Source organism: Epinephelus fuscoguttatus, linkage group LG9 (genome assembly GCF_011397635.1).
Source record: "Epinephelus fuscoguttatus linkage group LG9, E.fuscoguttatus.final_Chr_v1".
Lineage (NCBI taxonomy): Eukaryota > Metazoa > Chordata > Actinopteri > Perciformes > Serranidae > Epinephelus > Epinephelus fuscoguttatus.
The window spans coordinates 9,770,027-9,784,200 of NC_064760.1; the positions used below are offsets into that span (position 1 = coordinate 9,770,027).

Below are 14,174 nucleotides of genomic sequence, written 5' to 3' on the forward strand. Positions count from 1 at the left end.
TAAAAAAGATAAAAAGACTGAAAACTTTATCGTATTAGATAAAACAGACATTGACAACATCATGAAAAGTGCTCTTTAAATAAAATGTATTATTATTTGTGTGTGTGTGTGTGGGGGGGGATTTATCAGTTAGAAATGGTAATAAATAGCAATACATCCCAATACTCAGCATATTGCAAAAACTTTTGAAATCCCACTATATTATATCTTGACCTAAATATCACGATAACATCATATCATGCTGCCTGACAATTATTTTCATCATCAATCCATTATTTTTTCCATTAGTCATTCAGTCTATAAAATAGAAGTTTGATAATTAAGTCTAAGGTGACGTTTTCAAATGTGTTACATGTCCATATTCAACAGTCCAAGTCCCTGTGATATAAAGACTGTGTAATTTTCAGTCGATCAATTATCAAATTTTGTTTTAACTCTAAATGAGACTGTGCCAGGTTGCTCCAAGTCTGACACCAAACAGATTCATATTGTAAATTATTAATTCAGACAAAACCCTGTGCCAACATGGACGATAAAAACCATAAAGCCTATGACATGAAGCGTTATAATCTAATAAGGCACTCAGTGTGCAGGCAAACAGTCTCGAACACAAACAACATTATTATCTGTTTCTTTCTTCTTGTTTCTGAATCTACAGCGAGGGAATTTAAGATGAAGCTCAATAGAAATAGTGACTTAATTCATATAAACATCTGTAAGCTAATGCATCGCCGCACCAGACAGACTGGCCCTCAGTCCGTCTGTAGCCGCTGAGAAACCTGAGATCCTGTTAAGACATGCACTCAGTGTTGAGCACATTGATTTTACCAGTTTTGTCTAAAACAAGTGTAGGCAGTGTAATTATGTTGCTAAGCACCTGAATAGTGGATAAGTGCAGCCTTAACTCAGCCTTATTTTAAATGCCACGCAGGTTTGTGTGTCCTCCTTCTTTAAATCTTCACCCACGGTCCACATGAACTTTAAAAACAGGAATCAGCTGTAATGTTTGTAGCTGCTGACATTTTCTCTGTGACAACATCAGACACACCAGAAAGAAAGCGATTAAATCAGAACACACGCCTCCTCAGTGCTTCTGTTCCCCGAGTCTTTGTTGCAAATGGTCAGAGGTTCTTCTTCAATTACAGTAATCATACAAGTCATTAGCACATTTAGTCTGTGATAACTTTATTATTATTGATGTTTTAATGATAAAAATTCAGCATGAAGCTTTAAAGACTGTTGCCAGAGGGGGACAGCTGACATCACACCTCCTAACATTTTGGTTGATCACCAACAAAGACAAACACACTGCAGTGGTTTTTACAAGTCACCAGCAGTCATCTCACTCAGGCTCAACTTGGACAGAGGAAAGCTGGTCCCAAACGCTTGACTAATGTCGTGGCCAGGAACAAGCAGGAGGTCTGGATGATTTCAGGATGTTAACGGCCCCCTGGAGAGGTGGAGTAAGCAGTCCAGGGTGTGTGTGTGTGTGTGTGTGTGTGTGTGTGTGTTGTGGGTGGGGTGGTGGCTTTGCTGGCACAGCTGTAATTAGACCCACTGAGACCTGCAGGAAAGATTGCAGGAAACTGTGGCCCCGTCTTTTTTTGCAATGTTTGAAAATTGCCATCTTTACCAACTAGTTGCGCGTCATTTTGTGATGTTTTTAGAAATAAGTGTACTGTGTGTTAGCACTGCTGCCAGGTCCTCTTAGTGTGAATGTTGTTTACGTGGCTAAAATGTGAAACACTATAACCTGAACAAACACCTTCACATAGTATAGATGTTGTGCTTTGATGTACAGGCGTTCACCTCCACAACCATACAGATTAAAACGCTGCTACTCCATGGATATGCTGCTAAAACTGAGCTTATATTTTTACTTATTTATTAACTATACCTTTTAGTTATTAATTATTGTTATGCCAAATTTCGCAATCAATCATTCAGTCAAAATTGTAAAAAAAAAAACAAAAAACAAACAAACTGATTATCAAATCAATTGTCTGTTTTGTCTGACTAACAGTTCAAAACCCAAAGATACTGAATTTATTATTGTGTAAAACAAGACAAAAACAGCAAATTCTCACTTTGTAGAAACTGGAACCAACAAATTTTCAAATCTTTTTACTTATAAAATAGCTTGCCAACTAATCGATTAATCGTTGTAGCTCCAATCTCCTTATCACTACCCTGAAAATTTGTTTAATCTGTAAAAAGTCAGAAAATATGAAAATGCTCATTGCAGATTTCCATGGCCCAAAGTACGTCTTCATATCACCTGTTTTGTCCAATAAACAGTCCAAAACCCCAAAGTATTTATTTAGCAATCACAGAAGACAGACAAGCAGCAGGAGATGCATTTGAAGAGTCACCGATAGTTGCAGAATTTATGTTGATGCACTGTAGTTGTAGTAATTTAGCCTAACCCAAACTGATAATCTGTAATTTGTGGAAATAATAAGTGAATGTACAAAGTGCCCGGAAAACTATAAACTGCAGTACAAAATTCAGTGTTGTCAAGAAAACAAATCTAATATTTTGTCCCCTCATGTCCTGCTCAGCAGACAGACTTGGGTCTTAATTCATGCTGTGATTTCCTACATTCAGCTTAAAGCAGATGGGAGCAGCACACTGAGACACTGTTGGCTCTCTATGTTTGTTACTAACTCATAATTCAGCCTCGTTAACAGTGAAGTCGTCTTCTGTATCTCTGCTCGGAGAAAACATCAGTTTAAAGTTTAAGCACAGGAACAGCTTCAGATCTATATGTGCATGAATGTTGTTGTTTATTTGGACAGCTGTTTCTATCGCAGGAAAGTCTAAATTAACTGCTGCCTTGTGGCACTTGTTTTCTTGATCTTGTACCCAGACAGCCATTTGTCTGTTGGCAGGAACGCAGCATTGATTAGTCGATTTAGCAACATGAGCAGTGTGTGAGCAGCCGACATATATTCAGCAACTTCCGGGGATTGTTTAATGACTCAGGGATTCCCTCAGCAGCTACTGTAAAGCGAGCAGCAACTTCTGGGGGCTGTCATTCATTTAAACCATCGACTTACAGTCAGGCAACTCCGAATGTCAGCAAAAAAAAAAAAGCTCTTATTTTTTATTTTTTACCACATCTACAGAACCCTGCAGCTCAGGCTGCCCGCACCTGTTTTTCGCTCAGACTGCCTTTTGGCAAAACAAGCCGAGCGAGAGGTTGATTCGATGTTCTTGCGCTGGACTATGGCCGAACAAGAATTGCTGTGTTATGGATATCTTTTACTGTGCAGCATTCATTGTTCTCTTCCCTGTTCATGAATGTTATCACTCAGGGAGAATCTTTAATGCATTAATCATTGCTACAAACGACAAACAGCAGCTGTCAGTTTGGCTGAGAGCAATCTGGGTCTGCCAATGAAGCAACCCAGCTGTGTTCACATTAGAGCGAGGCCAAACAATGTCTGATTATTAATTTATCATACATGAAAAAATAGCTAGCTGTTGATGAAAATAATCTTTTCATTGCGGGATAAATGCACCATTGACCTTTAGCTTCCAAGCACGTAACCAAAATATCACATTATGTGTGCACTACCCATTGATCTGTCACCACAGATTGAATACGATCCATAGCAAAACAATTTGAGCAGTGTTTGACAGGCAGAGCGGTAATATTGGTTTTCTGTAAATCATGAGCGGATGGGAAAGGCAGATGGTTTTTCCAGGTTTAAACTGCACAGTAGGTTTTAAAAATGGTTATATTTCTCTAAATTCTCACCTGTCTGGGAGCTTATTTTTTAAGACAGGTGCGACAAAGTAGGATCAAGAACCTGATTAGTGTTAGAGCACTTCCTTTGAATTGAATCTAACAAATTTAGCTTTCCAAGTCTCATGAGGCCCATTTTGGTTGGGTTGACAGGAAAGTCAAGATGTACAATCTCCCAGCTGGTAAATTAGATGGAATAAATCTGTCCTCTTTCAGTTATTCACTTTAAAGTCTCCAAAAGACTAATTCCTAAAATTACTCATAAAATAAATGTACCCTGCGTTAGATAATTTTACGTTTGTTAGTTTCCAGCGGAGTTAAATCCAGCTGTGTAATAAATGGCTATCTCAAGATCATAACTTTCACGTTAAATATTTCTATATTGAATGCTTCAGTTCATTTTAAATCCTCAAAACACTGACTGTCATTTGTAAGTTAAGATTTTATGAAAGTATAATGACACAAAAACAGACGTGTCCTGCAGTGAACCCAGGAGCTATGAAGTCTAAGTGTCAACAGAAAAAGAAATTAAACCAATTCATGTGCACAATTTAATGAAACAATAATGGTGTTTAACATTTTAATTTTGTTGAGAAATGTCAAAGATAACTCAGTGATGTTAAACAGGCAGAATCATGAGTTTATCCATGTGTCTGTCCAAAATCAAAACAAAGATGCATTACATTGAGACAACACATCTAAATTAAACTGTCACTGTAGAGCAGCAGAGTATTAACATGTCAAGGTGCCCATTAACATGAATTAATTCCCATATTTTAGCACCAGTAGGTTTTAAATGTGCTTTGTAAATAAATTTGAGTTGAATTGATAACATACATTTATCTTTGTCCCCATGACAATCTTTCAAATAGTCACTGATACTATACTGAACATCATTTTAACAGAACAGGTTAGCTTCGGCAGCTAACAGTTAGCATTTACGATACCAGCAATAAAGTATTTAACACAATATCAGTGAGATTACACAATTCTTAAGTCCTAATTGGACACCATGGAAAAAATGAATCCAATATACTTAAACATACAATCTTTATTAAAACATTTAAATTTAATTGAATTTAAATGCCATTATTAATCCTTGATGCAAAGAACAAGTCTGATTTTGTGAGATTTTGTAGTCAAAAAACTTATGTTAACATGTTTCTCCTCCATTGTTGTGTTCAATAGATGCTGAGCGCCTTCTCATGCTGCTGCCATTTGTAGCATAGTGTACCTCTGCAGCGCTCCCACTGCAAAGAATTGGCAAAATGTACTGGCCTCAGAAAACAAAAGCTGTTCCATTTAGATGGGTTGAGGTGAAGCGGTTGCTGCAGCTGAACATGTTGCCATCCTCCACTTTTGTTGTTGTTCTTCTGTGCTCGTAGGTGCTCTACTTCTTTTCATTTGGCATTTAACAGCAGGCTAACACTTGACCCGTCAGGTCAGAAAGAACTGCATCCCCAGTTCCCACGGTACCGTCATGTTTTCAGAATTTTGGCATTAACTTGGTTCCAAAGTAGAGTTGGGCGATCTTGTCCATATCCTATCGTCATCTAGTGAAATCGACGATGAACGATGTCATCGCTGCGCGCGTCGCCGTGGCAAGGAGAGAAGAGGATGTCCGCCTTCTTCCTTGTAGAGCCTGTCCTGTGTGTCTGAAACGTTCACTTATAGCCTCTCTTTGGCGTTTGAGCAGCTTTATAAAACTCTTGAACATGTAATGGCTCCTTAATTAGCAAGTTGACTTTACACAGACGGCATATTTTTTCAATTTCTCCTGACATTGTGTTGTTTGGTTTGTTCACTGCTCCGCAACATGCGTGTTAGTGTCGAGCGGGCGGAGGCGTTGATTTTCCCCCCTCCCCCCACCCTCCGCTCTCTCACTAAGCAGCCTCCCTCTGTCTCCTCAGCCTTGTTCAGCCTCGATCTCGTCAGCATGCGCCACACACGCGCTGTCTCCCCTCCCCCACACGTCGCGATTGCATCGTCATTTAAAAAAGACATCGTGAAACAACCCTTCTATTACCGATGGGCAATCGGATCGCCCATTGGCACAACCCTATTCCAAAGTTTCAGTTCTTGTGATATCCCTAGTTTAAGCAGGGCAAAATTAACACTGAAAATTTAAGGATCATGGATGATCTAATCTAAATCCACTGCTTGGATTCAATGCAGTTTTGTTTAGATTTTGGACTGAGATACATGGATATACAGCAGACTTTGCCTTTTTTCCAGGTTAAAAACATGATATCGTTACCTCAGACTACAGGTTTTGATTTTGTCCATCAACAGTTCCAATGAACGTCTACTGAAACAAGATGGCAGCACCCTCCAAAAAATTAGGAAAGACTTTGCGCAATTCTTTGAACTGAAGCAAGAAGGAACAAGACCACTGTTAAGACAGCAAGGAAGATAAGGGCAATAGTTCAGTTTTATTTTGAACACAACAATCTCAGTTAAGACCACACGTAGCTACAAAATGTGAAATACTGCTCCAATAATGTTAAAACAAGCTCACCATAGTTTATAGCAGATCTTTGACAGCAGCCATATGGGAAATCTGATCACAGAATAACTCAAACTGCAAGACAGCCGACCAAAAAAAAAAAAAAAAAATCCTGACAGGCCAGAAATCCACCAGATTGTCCGACAGCTACTAAACATCAAACGAACAAATTTGGGATAAAACATTGGCTTAATCTGAACAGTGTCTGCTCGCTGTTAAAGATCCTTTGACATTATATTGGGGTATTTTTTTTTCCTCCGTACAACAAACAAACAAAACACCACCACGCCCAGATCTGGTCTTTCCTGACCTGAGTGCAGCCTCCTGTGTGGACCCAGTGGTCAGAGCAATCTCTGGATCAATGATTCCCTCCACAGGGATGATAATGTGCACCGCAGCTTTCAAACAGCCATTTTCTGCTTGCAGGTACAGACAGCTTAGTGTTCAAATGGCATGAAAGATGATGAATGATGGCAAGATTGAAGTGCCTGTCAGCATCGATCAGCTGTTATTCACATTTAATTGAGGCCTGTCAGCTCCTTGAATATTCCCCCTGTACTCCACTCAGCTGTTAAAATGTAATGTGCCATTAACAGATTCTTTGGGTTTCTGTAATGAATAGTATTTTAACTGATCCATGCCCACTTATAAAACTGCTATAATTCTATTAGAGGGGAAAGTGTGGATGATGCTAGACTGCCAGTATGAAGATTGTCAGGGGCCAGTGTTTTGCTCGTGAAGTGGTTAAATGGATCTTTAATTGACATTTTAGTTTTTTTTCTCCTCAACATTTCTTTAAAAATCATGCCAGTCCAACAATTATAATAATTACCCCGTACAAATCAATTTGCATTTCTTATTTCAGGTCAATGCATTTTGATATGTGGACTGTGCTGCTTTATTTTTACATGTTACCTACTGCTTCAGAATTTATGAGCCTTGGACACAGAAAGAATCACCTCTCTGTACTGGTACGTTCCTGAATTAAGATAATGAAGAACAGATTTTCAGTCTCAGTACATGACTAAGTTACTTATCAAAAATACTTTACTCAGTGTTCATGAAATTTCCTGCAGTCTTTATTATCCAGAAGGCTGGACAGTCCCCAAATCTATTACCAACTCCGCTAGTTGCTTGGTTTTAATTTATAATATATGAATATTAATGTAATTTAAGTATAATCCAACCTTGAAAACATACTATACTATGACTTTTTGTTCATCATTTAGGACGACATACTATACTATGACTTTTTCTCATCATTTTGGACGACATACTATACTTAAGCAATCACACTCGAGCTCGTGATGTTATACTCGTATATCGTCACCGCTGTGATTCGGTCACGCGGCCTCGTGCTGAATTCAATCACAGCCGTGACGATATCACAGTACAACATCACGAGCTCGAGTGTGATACTGCCTTTATACAACAGTTTAACAGTTAAATAAGCAAGGCTGATTAAGAAATGCTGAAAAATGAGGACAAAATAGATAATTTAAGTTAATAATTTAATTTAATTTAATTTAATTTGTCTTCCTCCAACAAAAATAGTTCCCTCAGGACTCCGCTGTCACCGTTGCTATGTAACGCAGACATGGTGTGCCAGGCGCTTACTCTTTATACACATTTATCTGCACATTTCCATTAATTGTGCAGCCGGTGAAATAAGTCTGTGGTGACTGCATGGTGGACTGTGGCTTCATAGGCACAGCCGACTCTGCCTTCTGATCTGACAGTATGTTGCTTTTCTCCAAGTCATTGAGCTCCGCTGATGAAACACTGACAAACCTGGATGTGTGCTCAGATGGATTCAGCTTCTCCTCTCCCTCATCTTCCTCTAATGACCATTCATAGTTCAATTCAAAACTTATTTTAGGAAATAAATCCATATTTTTGGCTGTTTGACAGTGGATGAATTAATTAGCCTACAGCGCAACTGCTGACCTAACTGACACTAACCGTCAGTTTTGATTTGATTGTTGATTGCAATCAGCTGTGAGGTGGAGTGATACATACACAGTGAAATAACCGTGATGTTGTACTCCAATATCGTCACGGTTTTACTGTCTCTCGACCAATCACATTGCAGGGCTGGAACTAACTGTTGTATAATATGACTTTTTTTCGTGGCATTTTTTTTTTTTTTTTAAATTATTTTGGACGACATATATACTATGACTTTTTTTCATCATTTTGGACGACATACAATACTATGACCTTTCTTGATGATTTTTGAAGACATACTATGGCCTTCTTGGATTTCATGGGGTCATTAAAAATGAATGTCTGTACAAAATTTAACGTCAGTATATCTAATAATTGTTCAGTTGTTTCAGTCTGAACCAAGGTGGTGGATCTGCTGACCGACATTGCCATCTCTAGAGCTATGCCATTAATGTGGCTAAAAGTCTGTTACAACTTGAGGTTTACAAGGAGACAAATTGTGTTATTGATTTAAACATTTTCTTTGTTTTTCTCTTGCGTACAGATTTGGGCTCATCCTTCACCGAAATGAGCCTGTCCTCCACAAAATTGACCTGGAGACGACGTCCTATGTGAAAAACATCAGCTTACGGGAGTATAACTGCATCCCCAAATCCGTAGCCTACACCCATCTCGGCGGCTACTACTTTGTCAACTGCAGGCCAGACTCCACCGGCGCCACGCAGCCACAGCTCATCTTAGACAGTGTAACAGATAGTGTGATTGGCCAAAACCGTGATGTCACCGGTACTCCATACGTTTCTCCAGATGGCCACTACCTGGTCACTGTCGACGATGGCGATGGCCTGATGAGGATCCAGGTGATCTCAGAGCGAGGAGAGATCCAGGAGCCCTTTGATATACACACCAACCTCCACCTGTCAGATCTGGCCTTCCAGCGCTCCTTCACAGAGGTACACCAGTACAACGTGTTCGGCAGCTCCGGTCGTCAAACTGACGCTCTGTTTGTGGAGCTGAGCACCGGAAAAGTGAAGATGATCAAGAGCTTGAAAGAGGCCACCAAGCCATTCGAGTGGCCGTGGAGCAGTAGGAACAGGGTAATGGCAAGCAGCGGACTGTTCGGACAGTACCTCATGACCCCGTCCAGAGAGTCCCTGTTCATCCTGGACGGACGGCTCAACAAGCTCAACTGTGAGATCACTGATGTCCTCAAAGGCAATGTGGTGGTGTGGGTCGGGGAGTCTTAGGTCATAACGTCAAGACCCAATGAGCTTTCTTTTCCTCAAAGGTACTGTTGCACTGAATTCTGTTGCAGATTTTTAATTTTGTGGGAACGCGATAGTGAAAACCACAGATTCAGAAACCAAATTGACCATTTGTAAGTCCACTGGATGAGGGACTGTCATCCACAAAAAAAAAAACAAGTGAGGGAGTAATTGATTGATATTGTCTTAAAGCCAAGTTTAAATCATGTCCCCCACTGGCTGGTTCACGTTTAAGTCAACATAAAGTTGCTTGCTGGTAATCTTTTCAGGAAAATTGGTATGAATCCATAAATATGTGCAACTTTGCATTATTATTCACAATCGGTTGTATTCAGTGTGTGGGAATGCTGTAGATAATCTCTGAACTGAAACTAATATTTAAGTGAATTGGCAGAAATAGATATAATATATATATTAACTGTATATGTCCGGATTAACTCTTGTAATTTAAGTTTACCCATCCCAACTTTTTTCCTGTGCCTTCAAGGAAAATTCCCCTCCATCAGAGGAATTAGCTTAATTATTCCCAGTGTGACTGCAGACTACACCTCCTCCTTTGACCCCTCCATTTGTGGTGAGCGTGGTTCCTCACAAATCTACCGCTCTCGTCTATCCGTCCGTCCAACGCTGCTGATTCAGTCTAATTAAAACGAGCCCTCGCTGTGATCCCATCCTGTTTGAAGTGGAGACCGAGAGACTGAGTGGTTCATTATGGTTGTGCGCTCTGTAACCTTTGATCCAGAATTATAACCAGCGTTGGAAGGCTTTGAATGATCTCTATATTGTTTTTCTTTTTAGTCCAAAGCAGAAAAATGAAAGTCAGTTGCAACGTTAGTTAAATTGTACCAGCTTTATACACGACACATTGTGAGATTTAACGTATTTCAAAATGTTCCTTAGCAATGAGTCAATAGAGCACTTGTGTGTGAAGAAAATCATAACTTTAATATCCCTGGACCAAAAAAGAAAAAAGAAATGAAAAACATCTTAGAGTGTAATAGAGTGAACCGTTGAAAAACATGCATTGTCTGCTCTGTTTGACAGCGTGTTTCAAGTGGATGTTTTTAATGTGAAGTAATGATGAGCTAGCACACTGGGGAGTGGGGTAGTTATATTGTGTAGAGGGTCATTGAGGCTTTGAATATGACAAACAACTCTTTCTGAATGCTCCTGCAGTAGACACGTAGCTGGCGAGTCAATGAAACAGTTTCCTAGCTGGACACATTTCTATGCATTTTCACCCTAGCACTCTATGACTCTGTGTGAATCACAATGGGCAACTGTATCTCAAATTTAGTAAGGACTTTTGATGTGTACAGATTATATAAAGTCATTCCGTCTTTCCTGTTAAATCTTAATCGTATATATTTTGATTTTAATTTCTTTTCCCCAACCACGTTATTTTCAAACCTTTAAACCCGACTGTATTGCTGATGATGACCTCTGACCTTTTCTCTCTATTTATGTTCTGTACATAGCGGCTGACTGTGACTCCATTAGTTTTCCATTCAATGTACAGATTCACGCAGGTTCGGTTTATAATCAACACACTCCTTTTTAAGAAATGAAAATAAAACACAGCTGTCATTATCAACATCTTGTACCCCGAGCACATTGTGATCACAAACACCGCTTTCACCTCCATATAGCCATGTCTTGTATGTTTCTTCATGTGATTGTTATTTATATAGAGAAAACACGCTTGTCATTTTACCCAACAATAAAAAAAACTAGACCATGAAAAACAAGTGTGATGTCGTCTCTGTTCCTCATTAAAACGGCCTTTTAGATGCTGGTCCACAGGAAAAATATAATGAAACACTGTCAAGTTTCCTTTAGGAGTTGAAGCAGCCTGTTGCCAATTATTATGCTACAAGAGAAGCTACAAGAACAAGGTCAAGAATCTGTTGTCCCTTTGGGTATATTTATCTTGCAGCGAGGCTTGCAGTATAGTGTATGATTATGATTAGCAAACAAAGAAAATATAATTGTACAACTAGGAGATCTATGAACTGAAAGAAACATACTGAATTACCAGGAAGCAGGACAGTATGTGTTTAAGTTACTCGTCACATAGTCAGTTTATGACTGTCGTCCAAAATCATGAAAAAATATTTAACTGTAGTATGTCATTGTAAATGATAAAAAAAAACGTCTTAGTAGGATGTCGTCCGAAATCATGAAAAAAGTCATAGTATGTCGTCCAAAATCATGAAAAAACATATAACAGTAGTATGTCGTCAAAAATAATGAAAAAAAACATCGTAGTATAGTATGTCATCCAAAATTATAAAAAAAAGCCATAATATAGTATGTTGTCCAAGATTATGAAAAAAGTCATAGTATAGTATGTCTTCCAAAATCATGAAAAAACATATAACCGTAGTATGTCGTCAAAAATAATGAAAAACGTCTTAGTATAGCATATCGTCCAAAATGATGAAAAAAAGGTAACACTATAGTATGTCGTCCAAAAATCTCAAAAAAAAGGGCTATAGTATAGTATGTCGTCCAAAACAATGAGAAAAATGTCATAGTATAGTATGTCGTCCAAAACGATTAAAAAAAGTCATAGTATAGTATGTCGTCCAAAACAATGAGAAAAATGTCATAGTATAGTATGTCATAAACAGTTAAATTAAAAACAAGGTCCTACAATGCCATCGTATAGTATGTCATAAATTAAAATAAAGTCATTGTGTAGATTGCCAGAAAAAAGTGTTTCACAGAAATTTTATTCACTGACTTTTTATCAAATTAATATCCTCAAAAGACAAATCCAGTTCATCAAACAAGACTTCTCTGATATAAACAGTCAACATGTTTGTATTTCACACTTTCAGTCAGTGTGTTATTTTCCCCTCTGGGTTTATTCATCTTTACACTTATATAGCTGCAGGTTGTGTCAGGTGTTCTGGAGAAAAGGATCCTCCAAACTGCATAAGGCTGCACACTTATCTTCCAAATCCACGTGGAGAGGTACTTCCATCTGAACAACCCCAGCATCAGATAAGCCTCTTCCACTGATAATGAAAACCTACCACATTCCACCATGTCCACGACAAAGGAGAACATGTTCTCACTTTCTGTGCTTCTTCTAAATTCACTATATAATTCATTTATGGTGTCTTTAAGACCTGGACCTGTTGATGAGACTAAAACTACTCTGTTGGCAGGAAACAATTATTGTTTAGTCTGTCTGAAAACTTTTTAGATTGTTAAATTACTCTTCCCATCACAGTTAGCCAAACTAAATCATCTTTGTCTAATAAAAAATCTGTGAAAACCAATGTATACATACATAGTACATATACATAGTAGCACAACGTTGCATCTGAAAAACAGAAATTCTTGGAAATTAGAGCAAGTACCATTTGGCACCTGCACCAAAATAGCACCAAATTCCAGGGAACAGCTTCCTCGTGCTAAGAGTTGCTCCTTGTGACACAATTCTGAGAAAATTGTGATGTTTTCTTAGAATTTCACTTTAAAGTTAAGACTTGATCTTGTACAGGCAATAGTTATTCACAGAGCATCTTAGACCTTAAAAGAGGGTGAAAAACTGTTAGGAGTAGAGAGGAGGTCTTTTAAAAGGCTTAAGAGTTTCTGAATCAGAGGAGAAAATGGTGGAAACACAAAGAGGTCGGAGAAATATTCTCCAAACACTGGATGACAGTGAGTAAATGAAATGGTACAGATAAGATGGTGCAGGGTAATGTGTGCTTGATCTCATGAGGGATACACACACATTTCCCACCTAACGCTATAACACCAGAAATAAAATGATCACAACAATAAGATATTTGGAAAACTGGAAAAATGCAACAGTGCAGCAGTGATGACTTTGGTCTGTCTCAACCTTCCATCAGCAGTGATGATGACTGGGTGTCCACACCTTGCAGGCTCTAAAAGGGCGTGTCTCTGACAACCAATCACATCTGTTAAAATAATGCATCATACCTAACAACATCAACACACCTCCTCACTAAGGTAAAAGTTTCTGTCCCTTCCTTGCTCAGAGAACTCTCCTAAATCACTCCTACGCTTGGACTCCTTACTAAAAATGTTTAGGCTAACTGAGGAGCTCTCCGAGAGTGTCCTCAAAATGTTTGTGAATATAGCCCCTGGTAGCGGCACAGGCATTACTTCAAATGTGAATGGTACTGCTAGATTCCACTAAATCCTACAACCTGGACCTTTAGCTAAAATATATTAGTATTATGAAGAATCCAACTTTAAGTATCAGTAATGTTACGTACTGAACTGAGAACAGAATATGCCGTTTCAAAGGGTTAAGTAAGGGATAATGTATAATGAGTCGGTGAATACTGGGAAAATAACTCCCGACAGGGGATTCCCCTGATTCCCGCTTATTACACGGCTAATTATCAGTTAAATAAATAATGTTGTCTGCCTCTGCGAAGTGCATTAAAACCAACCGGATTCGACAACTTTTGGTGAAAGTTTTGTACTCACCCAGGCTTAGTGGACTGAACCGAGGCAAAAAACTCGCATAAAATGTCATTAAGCATGACTGCCGAGTGTGTATTCAAATCCATCTTCTTTTGTTTTTGGCAGAGAAAGTCCGTAGGTATTCTTTTTCTTCAGCAGCATCCGTTAAAATGAGCCACTTCTGTTTGTTTTTTCCCTCGGAAGTTGTTTGACAGCTGCAGTGTTGCAGGGCAGCATCCCTAGCAACGCTGGG

At 38.8% G+C, this 14,174-nt stretch overlaps 1 protein-coding gene across 2 annotated transcripts in view; it reads left to right on the plus strand.

The window, feature by feature from the left end:
- Nucleotides 1-11,203, plus strand: part of fstl5 (follistatin-like 5) — a 271,372-nt gene extending 260,169 nt beyond the window's left edge. For both annotated transcript variants that reach the window (XM_049585115.1, XM_049585116.1), the window contains exon 16: nucleotides 8,749-11,203. In XM_049585115.1, the coding sequence (XP_049441072.1) occupies nucleotides 8,749-9,451 (703 nt within the window). In that variant the 3' untranslated portion in view covers nucleotides 9,452-11,203. The remainder of the gene's footprint in view (nucleotides 1-8,748) is intronic.
- The last annotated feature ends 2,971 nt before the right edge of the window (nucleotides 11,204-14,174 follow it).